We start from the raw sequence: 26,021 nt of genomic DNA on the forward strand, positions 1-26,021 counted from the left end.
GGCAGAACCAGCTGCCGCGCAGCCCCGCTCCGGCTTCCCCCCGCGGCTGGCGAGGAGGGGCAGGCCCGGGGGAGGCTCTGGGGGCCGGGCAGGCCCGGGGGAGGCTCTGGGGGCCGGGCAGGCAGGCGGCCGTCCCGGCGCAGCCCTCCTCCTCCTGCCGGCGGCCCCGCTCCCGCCCCCGGCGCGGCGCTGGCTTCAGGCGCGGGGCGGGGGCGGCGGCAGCGGGGCCGATGGTGGCGGCGCGGCGGCAGCAGCAGCAGCGGGGGTGGCGGCGGCGGTGCGGGCTGCCGGTGCTGCTGGCGGTGTACGTGGGCTATGTGGGGCTGGGCGCCGGCGTGCTGCGGGCGCTGGAGCGGCCGGCCGAGGTGCAGGCGGCCCAGCACCTCCTGCAGCAGCACTGGGAGCTGCTGGCGAACTACACCTGCCTGCAGGGGCCAGCCCTGCAGCAGCTCTTCGAGGTGAGCCCGGGGCTTCCGCCGGCTCCTCCGCCTGGCTGGGAGCTGCTGGGGCAGGCGCTGCGGCCTCGGGAGGGGGGCGGCAATGGCACCAGCCTCGTCTCCAGCCTGCGAGTCATTAAAGATAATCATTCCCCTCCGCCCGTCTGTGTCTACGCGCACACGTTATCCTGCCCCAAAGCTGCTCACGATGTGGGAAAAGTTTTCCGACTCCGTGGGCAGCTTCCCGGGAGCAGGAGCCTGCAGCGCCGCGTCTGCCCCCGCGCCGGCTGGGCTGCCCTTAGCTTCTCACCGGGTGTTTCGGTAGCCGCCTTCTTGCTGAGAACGGGTTTCTGCTGCTCTCCCACAAGTTGGGGCGCTCTCGAGTTTTTTCTTCGAGTCCCGAAGGAAGACGGTGACAGAGTTACCCGCTATATGATAATTACGTGGGGTTAATTACACCTGGCTTTGTCTTGCTGTTGAATTTACACAAATAGGTTTTAGTGTGTGGTAAATTCTAATGGAAAAGCTTTGTCGTGGTAAGTTCAGGGTTTTTTTTATACTAATGTTAAACTTGTTTCCATTTTCTACTTGTTATTTGAAGCAAAAATGGAAAAATCCTGGTAATACTTAAGATATCCTTAAAAATGTTTCTGGCTATATTTGCCCAGTGGCTGTAAAATGTAAAGCAGGAGCAAATGCAGTCTCATTAAAGTACAAGTGGATGCATTTTATTACACAGATAAGAGCAGAATGAGACAAATGTGTGTTTTCCTGGTTCATTCTTTTTTAAAAGAAAAACCTAATATGCTGAAGTGTCTTGAATATTTATCCAAACCGTTCTAGTTCAGTAGGGTGCTGGTGCTGAATGTGTACTGCTTGCTTTGGTCTCTCTGCCTCAAATAGATGTTGCCAAACATTTTTTTTTCTGTAAAAGTGTGTTTGATGGTGGCTGAAGCTGTGGTAGCTGGCCATTGTACCTTAAAGGAACTGTGGGATAAGTGTGGGTTTTTTTTCCAGCAAAGAGAAAGGCACAGAAACCTGTCAAATAGATAATCTTGTTTCAGCAGGGCTCTGGTGAACAAAACTAAGCTGAGAACTGATGACAGACTTTCATTATTTGGCTTTCTAGATGGCAAATTCTCTGGTGCAGTCAGCAATACAAGTAAATATGATATAAATTTGGACCCTTTAAAGCTACTGTGGTATCTAGTCTTATAATTTATAGTGTGCTAGCTGTGGAATATAATAGAGAGATGTGAGAAATACATCAGAGAAGACCAGCCTGGCACTTCATATAGCTCTAAGCTGAGCTTCCTTCAGCTCTGGTCCTCTGGGCATGGCTGGTGCCCTGTCGTTGGAAGGGTTTCTCTCTATGAAGGACAGTAGCAAGGTGAAAGTAGAGGGGAGAAGATGATCACAACTGAGTTAGGTAGAAAGATATTTCCAGTGTTGTTCTGATGGGTTGCTTTAAATGTAGGGTGACTTCTACTAACTCTTGATGCTGTCTTGTAGTCAAGGGAATAGGTGGGCCACCCAAATCCCTTTAGCCCAGACACTGTTATAATAAGCCATGGGAGTATTTAAATGTCACCTGAGCAAGGAAATGGGATCCTGGAGGAGGAAATGAAAAGGTTTTGTTTCATTTTACAAAGTGTCTGTGCATGCCTCCATGCTTTCAGAAACCAGTCTGAGTTTGAATGGCTTTCTGTGTTATTTTTAATAACTTTCATAGTGAGAAATTAATCTTAAACAGATAATCCACAGGATTGCTTCTTTTCCTACAATCTTTTCTAATTTCCTGTGTAGTAATTGCTTGGGTACTGGAAGTGTGCTCAAAAGTTTTTCTGTGCAGTAAATTGTAATTGCAGTAAATTGTTATTGCAGTAAACTGCACATAGTTTATCAGGCAGTATCATCACTGGCCCTCTTTGGATAACAAACTTCTAGATACACAACTGATTATTTGCTAATTAAGAAAGACATATAAAGAGTGTTTGTGAAAACACAGAGCAGTGTGTGAATTTTAATTGCTTTGACATTATTGGCAACTCCTCATTGTGTTCTTACAGCTCTTTCATCCTAGATAGTTGTAAACTCTGTTTATTTTAAGTGTATAGGGGCCAATATGAAATAAAACTCTAGTTTGCTAAGCAATGTACAAACATAATTTTACAACCTGTTTATCACTTAGTTCCTAGTTACCAACCGGGAGTGCAAATCCACTGTTCCAGCATTTGCACAGATGGAGAGCGATAGAGAGCTGGCAGGAGAGCATGGCTTGAGGATGGGCAGGAGGAAAGGCAGATAGACCATGCTGTGGTAGCTGCACCAGTGAATTCTCATTCAGTAGTTTCTATGGTTCAAATCCTTTTCAGGGAAGAAGTAACTTTAATGTTAGAAAAGGCAGAAGGAGATGGACATAGCAGGTCAAAAACAAAAACTGAACAGCAGAGGAGGAAGTGTCATCTCTGTGGTGGTGGGTCCATGCTTCCCACAGTTGGGTTTTTTGCTTGGAGGGACTAGCTGGCTCGTGTCCTGTGGTATGCTGAACAGGTCCACACTTCCTTAGTTGAGGGTAGCATGTGCAAACATTTTATGTATAAGCAAATAAAAAATGCATGCTCATGTTTATACACACAAATGTGTGTATGTATATTTGGAAAACTGATTTGCACTTTTCTTCGCTTCTGTTACTTATGCTTAGAATAGGGACAACAGAGGGACTCTGGCCACATGTTCCCCTACTGTGCATCCAGTAACATCTACTCAAGGAAGAGAAGAGTTTGGTTTTGTTGACCTTTTATCTCTAGGCTCTTTTTCTAACATTGTATACAGTCTGTGACATGAATTTGTGTTCACCAGGATCAAGACTGAGAGCAAACAGTTCCTCAGGAGCCATTAGGTAATGTACGAAGAGGGCAATAACTGCCTTTTTATTACAAATTTGGTGTTGGTCTTCACATGGCAGTATTACTGGCTGTGAGGTCACATCAAAGGAAGTTCTTGGTGGTAAGGCTCGCAGAAAATGGAGATGGATGCAAAGATAAGGCAGGTTTCAGGGTACTTTCAGTACAGTAAAGAACAGTAGCATGACTCGGCTGGGAGGAGAAAATTCGTAAGAGTCTCTGGCCAGGAAAAAATTGTTGATTCCAGTTTTGAGAAGTGTCCAAAGAGTGAGGCTGCAAAAAGAGATGGAATTTTCTGTACTGGCATATCTCTTAGAGCTGATATGCTCCCTGACCTTTTGGGGTGAGGGTCACCTAGAAACACTACTCAGCATGAGGCACTTGTAGTTCACAAGTCTCTCAGTTGTACTGCCTAGGGTGAATGTATGTATACCTCTGCTCCAGATGAGCTGTCCTCTGAACTCTTTCTGCATCATTTTCAGTGGTGGCAGGCACCAGTGTGGCTATAGCTGCTGCTGATTGGCTGTATGACAAGGCTTGGGAAAGTGTGTTTTCTGTGTTAGGCTGTTACCTTGGTATCTTCTTCCTTTTTTTTTTTTTTTGCTATGAACTTTGTTGCTGTTATATACATACTTGCCTAATACAGCTGTTTCCTCTATTATATTGTTCTATCCACTTTCAATTGTTGTAGAAGTGTAAAGCTATATCAACCCAGTTACTTACATAAACTGGGAAGGAGAAGATGGAAACTGAGCTAATTGACTTTTTTTTTGTCTAGCAAGACTTAAGGTATAGTGAAAGGGCCTAATTCTAAAGGGCGTGCCATAAACTAAAAGCCTGCAGGTGGATCTAGATACTGTTATCTCCAGAGTCAACAGCTATAGCTACACAGAGTTTGAGTTCATGTTTACAAAAGCAATGAGATTCCATGTGACTGAAAGATCCTCATCAATACTTTGGCTTGCACTGAAATTGAACCAGCAAGAGATTTGTGCCAGCTGTCAGGAAATACAACCCTGCAAATACAGTTCACAAAAAAACCATCTTGCCCACAGATGATGCAGCAGAGAGTGACTGTTACAGGGTTGCTCTCCTGTAATGGTTCTTTCCAATTTTCTTGTTACAAAAATGTGCTATTAACTTGTTAACTCTTTTCCAGACCTATTAATTAAAAAGAACTATGGTTACCTTATCAAGACTGTGCATTCTGTGCTTGTAATATCCTATTATACAACACCTTTGACAGAAGAGGTTAGAGAAAATCTTCATAAGGCAGTAGGCTAGCACTGTTTTGTGGACTTTTCTTTGAAAGAGAGGAGAAGATGTACTGATGAACTGTTGTTTCTGATTATTTGACTCACTCCTAGGTCTTCTGGTCAATTATGTAGTGTCTAGTACCTGGGTTTGAAAAGGGAAGGTGGCATGGGGGAGAGGGGGAAGCACAGAAACATATATTAATACATCTTTGCCTAAAGAGAGATGTTCTTTGATATTATCAAATTCTTAGTTACAGTTGATAAAGCCTGGTGGGAAGTAACAAGAAAGGAAGTGTGGGAAGCTGGAATTAACAGATAACTCTCTCTAACCTGTCCAACCATGAGTGTTTGAGACACACCACTAGTAGTGATTATCTAAAGACTATGGAGTGCCTTCTAAAATGAGAAATGGTAATTCCTGTCGGTTAAAGATGTGGGTTATTCTTCCAGGTAGTTGTTCATCATACTCTATCCCACCTCCCGTACCCCCTGAAATATAAGAATTTTTGACCTTGAGAGTCAGGAATTCTTAAGGAGATCCTTGCTAGGGTCAATCTTACAGGCTTCACTTCCCCCTTTTCACTTTGTATCTCCCTGTTTTTATGGGGGGTCAAAGATTAGCATCAATCTGATTAATAATTTCTATGAAGTTTATTTTTTGCCATTAAGATTACAGAAGGAAAGAGAAGCATAGTGTTCTGAACAAAGTAGAGACTGCAAGGAAAAAGTCATGTCTTGATTTACATGTACACATGCACTTATTAATTAATGCTGATCTTAAATGCCTTTTTTGAAAGCTGTTTCCTAGTCACATGCAGTTGTGACTTGGCACAGAGGTGAAAGGGAAAATTTTTAGTCATCTTAAGGAGGCCAGAGTAAATAATGTTTCTCCCTTTTGCAGCCCTTGGTGGTCAGAAGCTGTGCTACAGCCACAAGCTTGTGATGCAGGGACCCAGATGTGATAAAAGGATTTTAAGAGTGGAAGTGAGTAAGCTGAGAAAGCCAGAAGTTTCCCAGAAACAGTAAAACAGCACATATGGTAAATGGGAGACTTAGGGGTATGGCTGAAGGATCAAGGGACTCCACAGCAAATAGAAAATAATAAACCTACATTTTGTAGGGAATTAAAGATGTAACTCGAATGTCAAGAGGGAACTGAACTCTCTAGTTTGAATCTGCATTAAGATTCTGGATACTCACTTAATCATCCTCATAGCCCTCCCATGGACTCTCTCAAGTAAATCCCTGTCCCTTTTGAACTGGGGAGCCCAGAAAGGGATGCAGTACTCCAGGTGTGGTCTTACTAGGGCAGCTGAGAGAGGAAGGAGAACCTCCCTTGACCTGCTGGACACACTCTTCTTGATGCACCCCAGGACACCATTGGCCTTCTTGGCCACAAGGGCACATTGCTGTCCCAGTGATAACATTGTCAACCAGGACTCCAAGGTCCTTCTCCACAGAGCTGCTTTCTAGCAGGTTGGCTCCTAATCTGTACTGGTGCATGTTGTTATTCCTCCCCGGGTGCAGGACTCTACACTTACTCATGTTGAACCTCATTAGGTTCCTCTTTTCTCAGCTCTCCAGTCTGTCCAAATCTTGCTGAATGGCCACACAGCCTTCTGGTGAAATCAGCCAATGCTCCCAGTTTCGTATCATCAGCAAACTTGCTGAGGATACGCTCTGTCCCCTCATCCAGGTCATTGATGAAGATGTTGAACAGGACTGGACCCAGCACTCATCCCTGGGGGTCTCTGCTGGTTACAGGTCTCCAGCTGGACTCTGCACCATTGATCACTACCCAATCATTATCAATCATTTATGGAAGTAGATGCCCCAGAGCTGTGAAGGGCTAAAAAGCAGTCAGGCTGGAACAGTGACTTTTTTTTATTAACTCCAATAAGGAAATGGGGACAACATTGCATTTGGATGCTCCTGCAGCAGTGATTATGCTAATTGACAGTAGAAGAGAAGGGAAGAAGGGATACTGCAGTCCTGAAACAAGTTTGATAAGTCAGAGTTACATTAGATAAGGGAGTCAGCAGAAATGCCCAGCTTCCTTATGGAGTTACCAGTGAACTTGAATTAAGGGAGGCAATTCCTTGCAGAAGGATGCCCAGAACTAGGTTTTGGGTTATACTGGCATATAATGATCTAATGTGAAGTATGCATTTGCAAAAATTATCTTTTTATGTTAACTGAAACTTCAGGGTTTATTGTTGGGCAAAGTAGAGGTGGAGACCAAATTTGGTTATTCTGAAGCATGTTTTATCACAAAGGTAACAGGGCAGGCATCTACAGCTAAATAGGCTACTTCGAATAGAGGTCATGCTCATTTTTAATCACCAGCTGTAACAATATTTGACCATGCAAGTAGGCCTTGCATGGTGCTATCAAGAAACAGAACATCCTACTTGATGAGAAAATAGGATGCCCTGCAAAGAACGTTTCATTGACTCATGAAGGCTTAAGAATCTAGAAGATCCTAATTGATAAATCCTATAGCAGTTACAGTAGTTTTCATAGAAACTTTTATTTGCAGCTTAAAATTATATAAGCATTGTCAGCTAGGGATAAAGTAGTCACTATCAACTGTAAATTATTGTCATTTTGGAAGGGAGGCAAATAAATGCAGAGAAGGGAAATTACTTTGACAGTAGAAACCAAAGTGGAACTGAGTTCTGTTTCATTCTGATTATTTTAGCCACCACCTGTTTCCTGTTCTTCTTTAAGTTGCACACATGACCTTTCAAGTTCCCAAAATATCAAGCCCAAGCTTTGCAATTTCAGGATTCATTTCTGAGCAGTTGGTGGTGTTTACTGGCATCTTAGGTAAATATCTGCTATTGAATGTTGGACCTGATATGCTGCTTGTACTAGGTGCTTTTTGATGCATTAGGTTTTGGAGCAGACTGTATAAATGACTAGCTTAATTAAGAAAAAAAGGAAACTGCTTAGCATTTCACCTCAGGATCAGTGTAAAGAAAAAGTCTGCTTCTCAAAAAGGCAGACTAAGGGAACCAAGCAGATGTGACCCAAGGTGTACAATTCCACTCATATTCTGAAAATCTTGAACCCACAGACCAAAGGCCTACAAGAAAGTTGGAGAGGGACTTTTAAAAAGGAAATGTAGTGATAGGGTGAGGGGTAGTGGTTTCAAGCTGAAAGAGGAGAGATTTAGATTAGACATTAGGAAGAAATGCTTTGCTGTGAGGGTGGTGAGGCACTGGCACAGGTTGCCCAGGGAATTGTGGGTGCCCCCTCCTGGAAAGTGTTCAAGGTCAGGTTGGATGTGGCTTAGGGCAACCTGATCTAGTGGAATGTGTCCCTGCCCATGCAGGGGGGTTGGAACTAGATCATCTTTAAGGTCCCTTCCAACCCAAACCATTATATGAAAAAATACTTCAAGGTGGTTGCGGGTTTTTTTCTGAAAATCAGCAGCAGATACACACCAGTGTTTCTTCAATGGGAAAAGCAGGGAGAATTTAGCTTTTCTGTTAGTGTGCATTAGTGGGTTTTTCCTGTGTTCTGTTAAAAATAAACCACTTAACTTTTATATTTAAAAGAGTACAAGCCAAAAGCAGAAGTCTAAAGGGACACATTAAATTAGGACAGATATGCACTGATACCTTCCTGAATGCTGTCTCAGCCTTCAGTAGATTGTAATACAGTGACTTCCTGTGCCATAGGTAATTTCTGTGTGTTAATAGCTACCTATGGATTTCTCTTTCATGAATCTGCATCTGATCACATCTGTAGGAAGGCAAGCTCCATTAGTTCTACTGTTCTCAGAAGAATTCATCTGTAAATTTCCATCGATATTGTTGCTGTGTCAAAGGTTGATTGTAGATATTATAATGAAATTTTTATTACCTGGAGGGGGGAAGGAGGGGGAACCAAACCCCAAAAGCCAGTATCCTTATCTCTACCCTCTATGAATCCTCTTCTTTAAGGATGACATCAGGTAGCCCTTTCTTCCTAACAGTAATGGATGTGACATTTCTCCTGGGAATGTTGGTTTATTCAAGTGGCGTTGATTTGCATAAATGTTCAATGGTCCCCATATTGGGCTGTGATGGTGCAATGGGCCTAATTGTTAATGATGGTATCTAGATGTTTAATAATAATATTTAACAAAGAAAATCTTAGCCAGAGGCTTGCTGTTGAATGCTTTTGAAGACCTAGCACTAATGTGCTAAGTGCCTCAATCCCAGAAACAGAAAACAACTGGCATCTGGAAGTTTAGTGCTTGCTCTTTGGCAATGGCTAATAGTTACACCAGATTCCTTCCTTCCCTGTGAGATGAGTGCAGGACCATCCTGTGGTTTAATGGAAGTACTTAGGCCTATCTGCAGACTCTTGACACACAAGCTGTATTTCCTGGCAGTAGCATCACCTCAAAGCAAAGTCAAGACTACCACCAAGTCACTGCACTGTAATAAATCACTGTAAAGTCAGCATGGCTGCTCACAACTGCTTAGTCTCTTGGTCCTGAACCACACAGGATGGGAGTGGTGCAATGTGATGTGAAATTAAACATTTACTATCTTTGCTGCTTGCTTCTCACATGTCTTGTGCAGGCTGCTTACTGCATGGAGACATTTCCATTTCTTTGGGTGAATTCAGCCACAGTTTCTTACTATCATCTCTAGTTCTTGATGTGTTCATTGTTGCCAGCTGCTGAGCTTGTGTCAGCAGGACGTCAGGTAGGAGAACAGGCAACAAACATGCTGCATGTGTAGGCTTTTGAGTCAATCTGATCAAGCTGATATTTTTTTTTCTGAGAGTTGGACTGCTGCTGTTCCAGGAGGTATATAAGTCTTCAAGACTAGCTGCTTAGAACTGCAGAGATTGTACAAACAGAATGGTTTGGATTGGAAGGGACCTTAGGTATCACAGAGTAAAAGTTTGATAGAATAACAAGCTTTTTATTTTCAAGTTTAAATACTAGTTTTGAGAGGGGGAAAAATTCAGATAATCTGTATAAATTTCCAGTCTCCCTTGCCATAGGATTTAGTTTGGGAATTAGTTCATGGGGACTGTGATACCTGACTAGGCCGTTGTCTGCAGAACTTCTTGCACTTCTTAAACCTGAAGTCAGGTATTGTCAGAGATCTAGGAGAAGAGAGAAAGGTCAGAGCTTGCATCCCATACAACCTTACAAACTTCAGCCTTGGAAGAAGACCAGGGTGGGAGGAGGGGTGGGGGGATTGGAGGGTTGTGTAGAGAAGAGCGTGTTGTCAGGCTTTAATAGATTGTAATGGGAGCCTGAATGGTTTAAATTGCCTTGAATTAAGAGTAAATTAAGATATTTCTGGAAATGGAACTATCAAAAGTATGTGGAAGGATGTGTTGATCTGAGCTGCTCCTTCTTCTTAGTATGACAACTAATAGTGTTGTCCCAAAACTGGGTTCTTCACCTGCTGTGCAAAAAAAGAAGACAAAAAAACCCCAACAAACCAAAACAAAACACTCAATAGACTTGCTTTATTCCAGTGTGCAGAAAAGGATGCTAGGTTTCTAATTCACAAAGGTAGCACCTTTCAGAAACAAGAAGGGTCTTATACTCAAAATAACAAAAATAAACTACAGTAAGCTAAACAATTGTTTACTCATTTGCCACTCCTAATCTGACATTTAAAATTCTCTTTTCTGAGGATGATGCTGTCTTTTGTTTGAGATTAGGTCAACACCACTGAGGTGTGGTACCCTCCCCCCCATCAACCACACAAGCCCACACAGCAGCCCAAGGTGGTGTTTTGAGTTTAGGGGTTGTAGGGTGGGCAGTTGGACTTGGTGATCTTGAAGGTATTTTCCAACCATGATGACTTTCTGATGGTTCTGTGATGTTTTGTAACTGTTAACCCTTTTCTTTCAACATCAGTAACTCTGGAGAAAAGAAATAGGTCCTTGTACTTAGGCTGCTGCTTTGGTCTACAGAAACGTGTTTTAATCCACAGCCCCGTATAGTATTACATAAATCACTTAAAGCATGTTACATCAGTAAAATGGGGCAAAACACCCTTCCTCTGCAGGCTTGATGAATGTTTAAACTACAGCTTCTTTGTAAAATCCACAATTTATGCAAATCTACCCTGATCCCTTTTATTATCAGTGGTAAAAGCTATATTGGCAACCTTATTCTTAGGATAGGGATCTTTATATTGAGTATCTGCATGTCTGTCTTACAGGTGATAAATTTTATGTATTCTTGGCTATACTTTGCATTAAAGGATAACCAACTTTCAAGGATTCTTGCTCAGTGGGTGTGAAGTGTTTAGCATATGTGCTGTGATTAATGCTTTGAACATAACTGAGTTCACCGTCTTTAACTTTATTGACATGTGAAGGTGTATTCATATGACAGCTCTAATAAGACTTCTGGAATCTTTTTTTGGCATAACTCTGCACACTTCATCATAGTGACTATCTACCAGATGTATTGAACAGAATCAGGCATCAGGTTAATCTAATCCATTTATTCACACTTAAGAATCCTAATGTGGGGACATATTGCCCAATACTAGTAGACCGGTTGTCCTGTGTAGTTTCCATCTCCTATGTTACACCATATATATTCCTTCCCCAGTATAGGGAAGGGTTCTGTATAATTTGTGTGTGTATGTTCACTGTTCTGGGAATTTTGCCATCAGAATATCACATCTGGAAAAAAAAAAGCATTTTCCTAATGAGTATGTCATAAGGCAGTCTTAATAACTATCTGGCTAGGCTTTCTCTAGGTAGTTCTTGCCATCTAATCTCTTCCACTACTACCATGTATAATCTGCCATGTGCATGTGGAACTTTATTCCGTAAGTCTCCTTTCCTTTGAACTGGTATGATGGCTTTTGCCTTTTCTGACATTTCAGCTCTTTGGTCTCTAAGGCACAGGATATTACTCATTGAAAAAGGAACAATGGAGTCAAACATAGTTGTAGTTCATTATTTTACCAGCCAGCACTGGAAATGCCAGTCAAGTGAACTTGCCATGAAGGAGTTTGTGGAGCCTCACACAGTTGTCTCTTTGCAGGGTATCATCCAAGCCTACAAGAGTGGCATAACCCTCCAGGGAAACACCACTAGCCTGGGCAGGTGGGACTTCAGTGGGTCTTTCTTCTTCTCCATCTCTGCAATAACAACCATTGGTAAGAGTTACCTGCTCCCAGGACTGCCTTATAGGTGGGAAGGGAGGGGGAATGAGGACCTGTGCTCACTGCACAGGAATGCTGGACACTTCTCCAACCCCATGGGATTTCATGTAGCTTGTTTTTGTCGTGCAATAGGTAAGCACCTGTGAGCCTAGCCCTAGAAATGCTTTGTCATCAGCAGCACAGTAATGATCTTTAATTTTTAACATAGATTATTAGCTCGATCCATACCCCTTGCAAGTTATACAGCTTTTTGGGCCTGAACCAGTAACACTTAATATGCTGCACTGCCTGTACTTTCCCAAGCCTAGTGTTCTTTGAGAGATCTGAGGTGAATTTGTGCATTGAAATAAGCTTTTCCTGTCACAAGGAGAGTGAAGAACTTTGAAAAACTCTTAATATTGGCTGTTAACTCTTTGGAGGCTGTATTTATTATTTTTTTTTCTTATTACTGCTTGTATTGGATGACGACCTGCTTGCTTAGGTGAAAGTCAAATAGCTGGATAAATGAAACAATTCAGTTGAGTCAAGTTTCAGCAAATAAGTGATGCAAAGCTGTGAAGGACTGATGGAAATGAGGGGGGCTGAAATAGAAAAAAAAAAACAACGTATTTAGGTAGAGTGTTACTTAAGGTAGTTGCTATAAATTATTCTCAGTGCATCTCCCTGAAACAGTAACTTCAACTGATACCTTCTTACTTTGGGACCCAGTATTATAAAAGCCATTGGGGGAGAGTATGTGGAGAGATGGTTGTCGAACAGAAAAAAACCTAACAGATTTCCTGGTTTGTGTTGAATCTGTCAGCTCTCTTCAAGTGCATTTTTAGATAATGAATTTTCTTTGTGCACCCAGGTGGAGGATTCTTTTGATTTCTCTGATCGTTATTGAAAGTACCTTGACTTCAGAACACTGACAACCCAAAGAAGAGGTCAGAGAAAGAGAAGAGGGTTGTTGGGTTTTGATTGTTTTCTTTTTTTTTGCATGGGCGTAAGCAGGGAGGGAAACCCGAAGCCTTCCTGTGACCCAGCGGGTCTTTCTGTTGCACGTGTTGTTCTGCTTGGGAACTACGTTCGGTGTGTTGTTCTTGCAGGTACCAGATGGTGGCAGTGGAGGCTCATTAGACAGGCTGCTGGTTTCCAGCGTAGGACCTGGGCAGTTCCTTCCAGCCTTCGGTACAAGTCAGCATCTAATCCGAGCTGCTTTGCTTGCCTCAATAGTGAATCCTGATCGGTTTCTAAACTGCCATAGAGACTGTTTTACTGCAACCAATTTAATTTAACGACATACAGGAAGAAGCAAATTTGTCATGCTAAAATATAAGGGGGTTTTGTGGTGATGGCAGAGATGGAGGCTAAACGTTTCTGTCTGTTACTCCATGAAAGCCGAAGCTACTCTTTTTCCTTGAAGTAAACTTGCCCAGATGGAGGGGGCCAAGGGGTGAATGACTTGATAGCAGCGGGCAAATAAAAAGAACCAAATACTACAGCTCTCTATCTGAATTTCAAAGTTGACACTGTCATCCTAAGGACTTGTTTGTGGTTTTCCAATTCTGGAGTTGAGAATGCCATACAAGTGAGCAAAAAACTTCAGAGAATTGGGCTGATTTTGCTTTTTCATGTTAAATTATTAATTTCTCTCAGATTAGTGTCTTAATACTCAGTTAATAACAATGTTATGGAAGAGGAAAATACTGATGGCCTCACAGAGCCTCACCTTGAATCTGTTACCCATCTTTGTACAAGTTATTGAGATAGTGGCTTGTGTAGCCTCATTAATCCAGACATCACTGCATTACTGGGAAGAATAATTGATGGTGTCAAATAGATAAGGTACCCTTGAAAGAACTTAATGAAGTTTAGAGGAGTGATTCCCAGTAGGAAGCTTCATGTGCTTGGCTTTGGGGTGAATGATTTGGATGAGAAAGTTTGCTAGAGGAGAGATTGTCAAGTTTTTGTGTACTTATGTGGCAAGGAATACCTTATCTCAGGCTGTGAGTATGGGGCCATTGAAAGCAGGTCCAGCTTCACAAGATCAGTGCATAGGTGTTTTAAAAAAAAAGGCATTCTGGCAAATTAGTTCAGAAAGGATAGAGTTAAAGTGGTAATGGAGAAGAGACATTCTCAGGAATTTAGGGGTACTACAAGATGTTGCTGAAGAATCTGGATGGACTCTACTTCCTATGTTCAGGCTGCTGCAAGTCTTTGTCTTGTTTCTTTTCCATAGTCTTTCTCTGCTACTAATGCTATTTGTGCTTTGCCAGCCTCTTATGTGGTGTAATGTCCTTGTGGCTTTTGCATTAGCATTTTTTCCTTTGTCTTTTTAGATAACGTGGCCAAAGCCATCATTGTTTTTACCTTAATTACTTTTCTTTGAGATGCTCTTTGCACTCTGTTGGCTTCTGTTCTCTACTTTAGGTGCTTTATCCCCCTGCAGAAGGCTTGGTGCATTTCTCTGATCTTTACCTGAACATTCTCACTAGGATGTGGGAAGGGATGGTAGCTTCTTTCCCCATTAACACCAGTCGAGGGACGTTAGGTTCTTTCCCCACTGGCACATTTTGAATCCCCATGTCTCCTATTGCAGCATCTTTGTTGCACCCTTCTTCCATTTAAATAAGTGCCTTATCTTTTTCCACTAGTGATTAAAAGCAGTATGCAAATTTTGCTTAAAAAGCAAAGTTCTAATTGCAGGCTGGACACACTTGGTACCCTAATCTCAAAGGCTTAAAGAACAGATGTGCATGAACCCAAATCTGTTGTTTAAAAAAGTGTGCCAAAGCCTATGTTGGTTTTGCCAGTCATAATTTGAATGGAACTGCATTTATAACTTTAGATCATGTGGGATGGGCAGCCCTGATCTGCTGATTCACTCTGCCCACTGTTATGCTTCTATGCTTTCTTCGTAACTGTCTTTTACATGTCGTGTCATCCCAGATCTTGTATGTTATCTCACTTTCTGTAGTTGTTTCCATAGGAACCCTCTCCAATGCCTTGATGAAGAATTATCTTCAGAGTTCCTTTAGCACTGTAGTATTAAATATGATTAAAGAAAGAGAAGCTTAACTTGCTGCCTATTTTCTCTCTGGGACATCTTTAGCCCTTGTTGATACAAAGGTTCTCCTTTTGTATTTACTCTCCTCCTAGTTAGCTTGGAGTAATGGGGCAGAGGTCAAAGCAAGTTCAAAGTGAAGCACGAGATGAAAGCTCCCAGAGTCAAACCACCAGAGGGTGGTGTAACTTCTGAGAACGTGCTAGGGAAAGGATTTGTGGTGAGACTGAGATTGTCCCTCTCTAGCTTGAATGTCCCCCTTTATCTTGGGTGAGTGGATACCATTACCTTGTGCTGCCTTTACCATTTACTGGCAGAAAAGCAAAGTATTCATTTGTATGAATTTCAATTGCCCTTTTTAAAACATAAAATAGGGCACATGAACCATCTCACAGGGAAGAAAAGAAGGTGAAGACCTTCCTCCTGTTCTTCCCTTCTCTGGTTAGGACAGTGTAATACCTTCTAACAGGAATCTCCTGAAGGATTGGGAGGGGCAGTGAGGAGCCAAAGAGCAGGCTAATGAGTGAAGGGTAGTGTTTAGTATGTTTCACAGACATTTATTATGTTGCCTTGGGGAAAATCCAATGGGAAGTTCAGGGCTGTGTAGGGCTTTGGGCCAGCACGACTTTCTCTAAGACTTTAACCCTCTGTAGCGTTGACCAGTATGTGGTGGATCTCCTGAGAGATGGTCAGGCTTCTCATTGCTGGCTGACAATCTGGTTATTGCCAGGAACTTCATAGGTCTAAAACTGTTAAATAACTCTGTTAAAACATGTTTTTTAGCCTACCAGCCTGAGTTCTTGGTGTCTCCTTCATTACATCAACAGCTAAAATGAAGTGATGGGCACATCCCACACACCCTGGTTCAACCTGCCAGGGTCCCAGTGAGTTTCTAGCTTTTAAAATCAAATTGTTTAATTATTTTGGTTGTTCTTCTCATAAAGCTTAGATGCCAATGCAAGTACTTGGGCTGCCTGGGGCTTCTTGAGTCCCTTTTGTCTCCACCACAATTGGGAGGCCTTAGCAAAATTATCCTCCATGGATGGATGATTTGGAAATAACTGACTTCCCATGTCAGGTGTTCTGAACTGGGTGACTGTGTCTAGCTGACAAAGTGTTCCTGCACTTAAACCATACTTGGTGGGTATAATGTGAAATCTTTTAAAAAGCTAGAGCAGCCAAGCACATTCCCTTGGTTTGCATAGCTAGTGCTTGCAAAGACACTCAAAAGCATGAGGGAGGATAAGAACCCCAGACAGTGGTGCTGGTGTTTAGTTGCAATGTGAGTGGTACCAAATGACCTTTGAAAATCCTAATGCTTGTAAGGACCATAGGTTAATTCAGGTTTCCTGGTACCTCAGAAGGTTCATAGTGCAACCTTCTATTTAAATCAGTCAGCTATGAGGTCAGACCAGGGTACTGAGGGCTTTGTCAAGGACACCTTCCAGCTAAGCTGAGCCGTTGCTCGCATTTGCAGGAGCAAGACAAACATATGGTTAAGTGAGTAATTTATACATTTGTTTGGGTTTCTTGGGGTTTTTTCTACTTGGCTGTATTATAAAAAGGTACCTTTTCAATCTAAACTGAATATTTTTTTCTAAATTCACACTTTAATTAGTAATGAACAAAAACATTAATTTAGCCCAGATTAAACATTCAGATTACTTGTAAGGAGCACCAGGGAAAGAAGACTTTAGAACCTCTGAAAAGCATGAGAGGAGGAGCTGGTCATGGGAGCAGCTTGGTGGTTCAAACACACTCTGTGTATATAGGAGACCAGTGTGCCATTTCCTCCTGTGCCTGAGAGAATAGGGTAGTGGTTCGCTGGAGATCAGATGGAGTCCTCCCAGGACACCAGCTGTGGACAAAGAACTTAACCCTTGTGTTCCCTCAGCTTTCCACAGAGTATAATGCATATGGGATGGAATGCTTGTTTGGTCAATTTGGGTCACCTATCCAGTCCTCCCTGCAGGAGGAATGCAGGTGTGACCCCTTTTCCTCCTTTTCATTTCTGGTGCTTAAGAAGTGTAGCAGAACCAAGCAATGACCTTGGTTTCTACAAGAGTAAGTGTAAGCAAGAGTCTTTCTGCATACCACTCTCCAGCTATAACTATAAACAATGAGTGTTATCAGTCCTAGAAGCAGACACTGACTGAAAAACATGCTGTTAATTTTGGAAAGTGCAGCTACTTAAGGGACTTAACTGGAAAGTAAAATTACTAAAAGGAAATATGATTCCCTCCTGGCACAAGCCAGGGCATTGTGTTAGGCAAGTCACCTGGCTTCCAAGTGTTGCTGAGTGTCTAGATGTTCAAAGTAAAATACTGTCAACAAGAACATTCTGCAAATTTGGGATTAGGACATTCCTGTGGGAACTGATGGCTTGTATCCATTCAGATAGGAGAAAGTTTTGGGGAGACTTGGTCAAGTTCTGTTTGAATGGTCAAACCACTGATGAAGTTACTGGTTAATGAAAAAAATTCTTCCTCCAGCTCTTTTGTTGGTTTTTTTTTTTGATCTATTTGTTTTTCCCACAGTTGAAATTATTTGGTGAATTTGCAGATTTTCAGCTTATGAAAGACATTTTTAAAAAGCACTTTTTACTTAAAATACCGTTTTGCATCCAGGCAGTGAGAACAGGAGCCAAACAAACATCCCATTGTGGGTAGTGGGAAGTCACTGTTGCCTCAGCTGAACCAGACTGTCTTGTGAAGAAAGATCTTTTACTAATAATGAGTTAATCATATATCAGTCTCCACCTCTTAGCAAGTCTGCAGAGCCTCTGAATTCCTTATGTATAGGAATGTAATGGGCAAGCAGGAAAACAGCTGAATTTACTTAATATGTGTAACAGAAGCACATGAGTTCAAGTATGTGGATATGAATATTTAGAAATTAAAACCACACTTATTTTGCTGCTTCTAAGGAAGATTATGTTGTACTTGATTTCAAAGTAAGAGAAACTCCATAGATACTTAATTCTGCTGATTCAGTGAAAGCAATTGCACTTTGGCCTCTGTAGTTTCTGGTGATCATCCTTCTGTGTTTTGGTACAGGCATGTACTAGGTGACGTCTCAGTAACTGGCTTGTGAGAGGTGTGACACAGATACTTGTGTAGTTTGTTGCAATGTTCAAACTTGGTTCAGGTCTTCTAATGTAGCCCACAATGGTATAGGACACCAATTACCCTTATTCCATTTACTGAAGTTGGTAAGGCTCATTTAGCCATACCTGCTGGAGTTTTGACAACAGTTGAGGTTTATAAAAACTATGTTGGCATCTGTTTGTCTAGTCCAAAGGCAAAGGTGTCATTAGCCAGACCTAAACTGCTGGCCATTTTGTGTAATCTGAAGTCTCCTGTGCTGTTTGATCAAGCTTTGTATCCTGTATAAAAAGCCAACGGAACATGGCTCTTTAACATGTTTACTGCAACTGCTCACCAAGTCTTCAGGAAATTGTCTTGAGCTGCTTGAGCCCAAGGGGAAAGGAAGCCAGATAAATAACATGCAAAGCACATCTGCTGTTTGGTGTACTGGGCTTACTGTACACATTGCTCCTTCTTACATTGTTGAATTTGCTGCTCTAAATGAAATGTAATGTACAGCTTAACTCTCTCTGCTCTCCAGTCAGCTCAATGTGGGGTTCCCAAAATCGTGAAGGCTGTGCTTCACACAGTGACCTGAGATCATGGGCTTTTCTTCCTTACTTATCTGATGTTTTTCTCCAGACTGGATAACCTGGAAAGCTATGGTAAAAAGAACTGCCCAAGCCAATTACACATTCTTTTTAAACTTGATACAGAAGAAAAAGAAGAAAAAGGAGAGAAAATTGGGCATGGCTGGCCATAAATCTATGTGGCTTGTGTTCAGACTCCAGCCTTACAGTAAATGCTCCCCTGCTCTTTCTCCTGCATCTAGACCAGCCTGCAAGCACCCCAATTCCATAAAAGAAAAACTGGAACCAATCCACTGAAATTTGGCACAGACAGTGGAAAACAGATCACACCAGGCATATATCCCTTAAATTCGCTTAAATGGGTTAATTTACCAGATGTACTTGCCTGTATGTCTCATTTATCACATCTGTTAGTCTAGAAATGATGAAAGCTAGTGCAAGTCAGCAATTACACATGGGGGAAAGTGTCATCACTGTGAAGCTGCCCATAAGTGAAGAACACAGCACTGGAATTAATTTTGCCCATTTGTTTAGGGGTTCTTTTAAAATAGTTACATAAGGGCATCCTGATCTTTCCAGGGGATGCTCTGCTGCCTCCCAGGGACAGGCTGCTGGGACCATAGCTTTGGAGGTTTATTTTGTGTTATCACATACATTAAACCCAGGGGCTCACAAATCATTCAAGCCTATGATTATTGGAGGGAAAGTCCTCCAGATAGTAAAACTTTGATTCTGTGGGGGGTAGGTACAAAATGAAAATGCAGCCTGTATGTGTACTGTGAAATAGCTTGTTGCCAGACCTTTTTCTGGGAGTAGCTTGCTGGTGCACATGCACAATTAACTGTTGGCAGAATTGTCTGTGGCAAGAAATTTTGCCAGCACAAAACCTGGGACACCAAGTGTAGATATCCCAAGCTTATAGTCACACACTGTTCTATGGTGTTGGTCAGTGGCTTACAGCAGTTGGTGTGGGAAAGAGGTTAGTGAAGGGATGGGACTCCATCTAGTCAACCACTGGTGTTTGTGCTCTCACTTATGTATAGAGCCCTGCCCTTGGACTTCTCTCTCCTGGGAGCTGCTCACTTGCCCTGAGGCTACACCACCTGGGAGTGCCTCTGTGCTTGCACTGCATCAACAGTTGGGTGTTGCTGGGAGGGAATGGCATTATTTATGGTGAAAAGGTAAGCTGTGCCAGGTTATGGACATGCACTCTATTGAGTGGAGGTGATTTTTGAAATGTAGTCAAAGTCATAGGTCTTTGACTGTTAAGGTGGTAGTCACGTGCTAGTCCTTCCCCTGTCTTAAAAAGCATTCTGTGAAATAAACCAAAGTTAAACCTGATTTTCCTGTAGCATAAACCACCTGAAATTGTAGAATTGCAAGTCTGCAAACTTACCTGCCATTTTTACAAGAAAATGTGGGGAATAAAGACAAATGTTGCAGCTATGAGGTTGAAGCCATGACAGTCTGAGGATGCAAGCAAGGCTATAATTGTAGGGCAGTATCTTTTATTAGACCAGTTAATAGATTAGAAGAAAAAGGCAGAATTTGAAACACTGGTATGAAATTTGAGTATTTTTAAAATAGAATTTATCCAGGTTTCTTGACTCTAGGCAAGCATTTTGACAACTTAAGGTGTATTTGGTACTTGTGATGCAAAAGAGGAGTATAAGCAAGGGGGCAGTGTAAAGTCCACTAGTCCTGTAGGACAAAGGTAGAAAAAGTTTGTTATAATTAAAACAGTATTGTGATTCAGACCATCTGACAGCTATGTAGGATCATTTACTAGCAGCCCCCATGCCAACAATGCTTACAAAAACTGAACTAAACGGAAGTTTTGCATTTACGTCAGATCCCAGCCAGGACAGTGGGCAGCACAGAGGAAATTCACTGGTAAATGGGAAAGCAACTAAACAAAATTGGCAGGGAAAGAAATGTTATTTTCCAGCCTACAATCGGATATGACAAACAATGGATGTAACTTAGTTATTTATAAAAAAGGTCGTTTTGGAGCAGTGACCTTCTCATCTAACTTTTATAGAAGATGGAGGTTGACTTCTCAAGGAAGGAGGGCAAGGAGAGAATATTTTAGATTTAATACCTTATTCCTTCTCTGCCTAGGTTATGGAAATCTGAGCCCCAGCACTGCAGCTGGTCGAATATTCTGCATTGTGTTTGCACTCTTTGGGATCCCCCTGAACCTTGTACTCCTTAATGAAATTGGGCAGCTGATGCTGTTAGGGGTTCAGCATTGCACCCATCGCCTGGAGGAGGTGTTTCATGGGCAGGTAAGCAGTGTGTATGTCTCAACTTCAAGTTCAGGAAAGAAAACATAGAGCATTGTCTGGTATTTGAGATCCTCTGACAAACAACAGCCTGCCCAGCTATTTGGCCAAAAAGGCGATAATGCTCAGGAATAACTGGAAGCAAACAAATTTAGTTTATGACAGCCTGATGAGGTGTAAGATAACGTTGTTTATTAATTGAGGGAACATCTGTGATGAATGACTTCCCCTACAGCAACACAAGTGCCAGAGCCTTTACAGGTTTTCACAGTTGTAGGATATCTGGTCTGTTGATTATCATTCATAGTTTGAACTGCACATATTAAGTTTTATGGGAACACTTGTAGAACAGGCTGTAAACTGGCATGAATTTAGGATTCATGAAGGTAGTGCCCAGATTATGTTGACTGAAAGGGCCACACCATTTATTCTAGTGAAATATCACGAAAGTTTATATTTTTTAATGGAGTCCAGCATCATCTTCAACCAGAAGCTGAGCTGGACCTTCCCTTTCATCCCTGTGACAGTTTCTTTTCTTTGTTGGTTTTTTTTTGCTTGTTTGTTTTTTCTTTGTTTTACTAGAAAAAAGCTTCGCTTCTGATTAAGACCTGTGCACTTGTAACTGGCTTGTTATTGTTCCTCCTGCTACCTCCCTTGTTGTTCTCTGACAAAGAAGGCTGGTCTTACGAAGAAGGTTTCTACTATTCCTTCATTACCCTCAGCACTATAGGGTTTGGGGATTATGTGATTGGTGAGTAGTTCACATTTCCTTGCTTTCATCTACTAAACGTCAAAGTCAAATGTGAGGGATGTGAAGCTTCTGACCTGGCAGTTTTTACCCCACTAGCAATCCACAGACATAATGATAAATGTGGAAGGCATTTAACAGGTTGGAGAAGACATGATTTGAGATAGCAATGCCACCTGTGGAAGAGCAAAGAAATAATTTCCCATGTAATTAATATTCTTCCAGCATTCAGGTCATCTGTCCCTTGAATGACTACACCACTAGTCTGGAGTGCTATGCTTTTAATCACAGCAGTCGTTGATGATGGTGCACTTGGTGTGCTCCGGTGCTGTCAGCAGCAGTTAGTTTTCAGCGGATGCTACTTTGCCTCACTATTAACAGGCAATGACTATTTCCTCTGTCAAAACCCCAGACAGCTGCTTTCTAAAAGGCAGCTTAAGTCACTTAGGTGTAGACTGTCAGGCACCAGGCACAGCCTACTTTTGGTTGCCAAACCCCTTTGCCGGAGGAAGTGGGTTTGGACCCACGCCCAAAGCGTTTGCTGAAACACAGGACACACCTTTTTGATAAAGACTTTCTTATTAAAAAAAATTGATTATAGAAACACATGCACCCTCGGATCACTGGGAGACAGAAAGGCACACAGTCTTTTTGCAGGTTATTTATTTTCTTTGCAGTGCTTGCTTGATTCTTAGACAACTTGGTCATTACTTTAGAGCTTGTCTATAATTCATCAAAGTTACGGCGTCCAGCATTTTCCTGTGCTGGTTTTATAGATGATGCTGAACTCCATGCTGCAGCAGCTTTACTTCTCTCCATTGCTAATAACTAATTTTGAAGCTCTTCACTAGTGTGCCTTCTACCTGCTTCCAGGCATACCTCCACTGTGTGGTACCTCTACAGCTGTCACACTGCAGGAGACACACTAGGTTCAGTATGAGAATAACTGCATTTGTCAGTGACATGGTATGTAGAGGCCAAACTATTTTGGCCTTACAATCCTGTATTTGAGGTTTGTCTCAACTTAAAAATCAGCAGGGCCAGGGCATGGGTTCAAGTGATTGTCACTACTTTGTGACTGTCAGTTTCCCCACCAGTGTGATCTCTGGTGCTTCTCTGGACCAGGTAAATTCTGGGGAATATTGTATGCCAGGAGTGATGCCTGATGTTCACTTTAGACACAGCTGCTCTCTTTTGGGGGAAATACAAGCTCATCTATGGTGCTTGGATTTGAAGTCATAGAGTGGCTCCTAGCTCCTTTTATGTAATAATTTTGATTTATCTTCTCTTACTGGCCTTGAAATCTGTTTTTTTGCACACTTTGTAAGCCCTTCTACTGGACACAGGGTGCCATGTAGGTCCTAAGCTACTTCTGATCTTCTCATCCTCAAGACTGCACCTATTAGTTTCTTTGGATAACGCATTCTCCTTGGAAGTCTCAAATAACCCTTCCATCTTGTTATAATTTATTATTTAGAGGAAAACATTTTTTAAATCTTTAAGTTCAGCATTGGTGAAAAGTGCTTGTTTGAAGGATGAATATAATACTCTTCCTGGTTGAAGTTCACCTTGATATAGAAGGCCAACACAAAGACTAGTTACCATGGAAGTGGTTGGTAGCTCCCAAACGTTTACCGGTGGCATAGTGACAATCTCAAAACGTCTTGTGGTCCCATTATAGTGAAAATGCATACAATATGTATTATATGATGCATAATAATACCAAGTACATGAATGTAAAGGATTGGCTGTTTAATATGACTCCACTGACCAGTTACTAGTATAAACCTCCCCTGGCACTACTTGAGGCCATTTCCTCTTGTTCTATTGCTTGTTACTGAGGAGAAGAGACCAACACTCACCTCGTGGAACCTTTCCTAGAAGTTTTAGGACTACTCAGGACCCTTCCCCCCTGCTATTGGAGGCTTACTCACTGGCTTATGGCTGGCTTAAGAAGATACACATAGTATATAAAATATACGAGTACATAAAACCCGCTTACCTCTCTGCCTGTAGGGGACCCCTGTTGCATACTAATACAGTGGTATTCGTGCTGAGTGATAAGTAGCAATGAAACTGCTCAAATGTGAATAATTTCACTTTGACATCAATGTAAATTGGGATTTTTTCTTTCTTATGGGTAATCTTTACAATTCTTTGGGAGTTCCAGACTGTTGCTGATGCATCATGAAACATACTTGCTTATAGCATCTATTCAAATGCTAACTAGATGGCTTACTGATGTTTTACATAGGAGTCACTAATATTAGGTCATATTTCCACTGAAATGCTTTGGGTGATTCTGTTGTAGGGATGAACCCAGACCGCACCTATCCAGGCTGGTACAAGAATGTAATTTCTCTGTGGATCCTCTTTGGGATGGCCTGGCTAGCTTTGGTTATCAAACTTTGCATCAACTTTCTAGAGAGCTCGAGTGACTTCTGCCAGTGCAAAAAGAAGAGTACAGACGTGGTGGAAGACCTAGTGGGTGGCAACAAAAATAGTATAACGGGACTTCATAATGTGGAGATCTGCAATGACAAAGACACAAAAACAAAAGGACCAGATGAATCTCATAACTACAAAGCTCCTAAAGAAGCACAGTAAGGAAGAAACATCCCTTTGTGTCTCAGATTTTAGTGCACAAGAGGTGCACCACTTAGAAATGTGGGAGTGAGGCTGCTCTGATGTTCACATGGAGTAAAAGCTTGTGTATTGAACTTGAGATGCTTCTATTCTGAATTGAGCAATGACAAAAAAGTGTTCCATTTGCAGTACCACAAATAATTGCCAGCAGGATTCTTGGTTGAAAGTAGATTTACAGAGCTATTACCTACCCCTTCCACCTCAAAATACGAGGTAAACTTTGGCAGCCATATGCAACACTACCTGTTGTCCTTTCCTCTGCATGCAAAGTTCTTGTAGCCTCTAGTTGTATGTATGTCACTTTGCAAATACCAGAACTGGGAAAGCAAATGCCGTTAAACAGTTTGCATTAGCAGGAAACAAACTGCATGTTGCTGAAAGACTTAATGAAAAGCACTGTTTAAAGCCACCTGGCTTTAAAGCACTGCAAATGTGCTCCATCACCTATATGCTTGTGCTTGTCAAAGGCAGTAACATGCTTTTGTCCTCTGAGTATTAGCACATGGATGGCAATGAAGCAGAACTTGTATAAGTGTCTAATGAAACAGATAATTCATTTTTTAAAATTAATTTCTACATCAGAGGTCCACTACTATTGAAAAGAGGCTAGGTAACTGGGCTATTTCTTATTGCAGAACCAAATGGATCATCCTTTGTAAGCTATTATGTAGTCCAAATGTTCATCAACTAAACATGACAGTTCATTTAGGTAGATTTTATTTTGCCACATCTTGAAAGCCAGGAAAGGAGGACTACAGGCAGTGGTTCCAACATTATCCCTTGGCCAGTGTCAACAAGGGCTACTTTAATCCAGAAACAGACTGAAGTATCTTCAACTAGGATCAAGAGATGCTATTCTGATGAACTTCTCATGTTGTAAATGTAGCTGTTCTCATGTCTTTTATATAAGCACAACTGTCTCTGGAGCTGTGGAATGCTAGAGTTGCCTATTTGGCCTTTGCATCTATCATGAAAAGGAATTGTTTCTTTTTAATTCCATTAAATTCTGATAAATCTTTTGATCAAATATGTCATTTATGAAGTCCCAAAGAGTCTAACTCCTGCTGCTGCTTATATGCCCCTATGTAATCTTCTCTTTCTTATTCCTGTTCTGCTACTTGCATCCTGGAGTATTAACTTCGAAAACTTGACTGCAGAATGGAGCATTGGGGTGACTCTTCAGCTTCTGCATGGGATAAAGATTCCACGTGGACAGAGGAGAAAAGACTGAAAACACAGAATAAGAAATTCAGGAATTAAAGATATCTATACCTGGATTCACAGAAATGCAGTGAGTGAGAAGTTTACAGTCTTTAGGAACCACAAGTTCTGAAACATAATGACAAAAGTGTTTCTGAAGTAGGCCAGTCTGAGTGTTGATATGTGGTGGAACTGATTACAGGAGAAAGTGCGTGGAAGAATCTGCCAGCATTTTTATTATCTTTTTGCCAACTACATAGCAATAAATGTTCTCTAGAATAGTGTTTCAATGGGCAGCAGAGATAAGAAAGGGAGGTAGTGGAAATCGCAGGTCATAGTTGGAAAACTGGTGCAAAATAAATACATTTCCATTTTTTGAACATTGGGTAATTTCTTTAACATCTTTTAGCATAAATGTTTCTGTTTCTTCTGTTTTGTCTTGTTTATTTTCACTGATGGATACACAATGTAGGGTTTGCTAATACTCATAATGGGCTGGAATACAATAAGACCAAAGTATATTTCTTTCAAGCTAAGTGAATCACAGTTCCACAGTGTAAAATGTGCTACCTCTTATGCTATCCTTTGCACCTCCTTTCAGGTACAAAATTTAGTAAATCTAACTAGATTGTAAATTCTGGGTGCCCAAGATGTAGTAGGAATTTCAACTGTC

General features: G+C 41.7%; 1 protein-coding gene across 1 annotated transcript; it reads left to right on the forward strand.

The window, feature by feature from the left end:
* The first annotated feature begins 230 nt into the window (after positions 1 to 230).
* LOC127382135 (potassium channel subfamily K member 17-like) lies at positions 231 to 25,728 on the forward strand. Its single transcript, XM_051613334.1, has 6 exons — positions 231 to 458; positions 11,627 to 11,741; positions 20,591 to 20,757; positions 21,337 to 21,505; positions 23,814 to 24,105; positions 25,280 to 25,728. The coding sequence occupies exons 1-6, from the start codon at positions 231 to 233 to the stop codon at positions 25,377 to 25,379; spliced, it is 1,071 nt and encodes a 356-aa protein (XP_051469294.1). The 3' UTR covers positions 25,380 to 25,728.
* Positions 25,729 to 26,021: the final 293 nt, after the last annotated feature.

The sequence above is a fragment of the Apus apus genome, chromosome 3, assembly GCF_020740795.1.
Source record: "Apus apus isolate bApuApu2 chromosome 3, bApuApu2.pri.cur, whole genome shotgun sequence".
NCBI classification, from domain to species: domain Eukaryota; kingdom Metazoa; phylum Chordata; class Aves; order Apodiformes; family Apodidae; genus Apus; species Apus apus.

Coding starts and splice junctions, on each gene's coding strand:
- LOC127382135 (XM_051613334.1), top strand. CDS start 231: ATGGTGGCGGCGCGGCGGCAGCAGCAGCAGCGGGGGTGGCGGCGGCGG. Junction 459..11,626: donor CCCTGCAGCAGCTCTTCGAG/GTGAGCCCGGGG, acceptor GTCTCTTTGCAG/GGTATCATCCAAGCCTACAA. Junction 11,742..20,590: donor CTCTGCAATAACAACCATTG/GTAAGAGTTACC, acceptor TTCTCTGCCTAG/GTTATGGAAATCTGAGCCCC.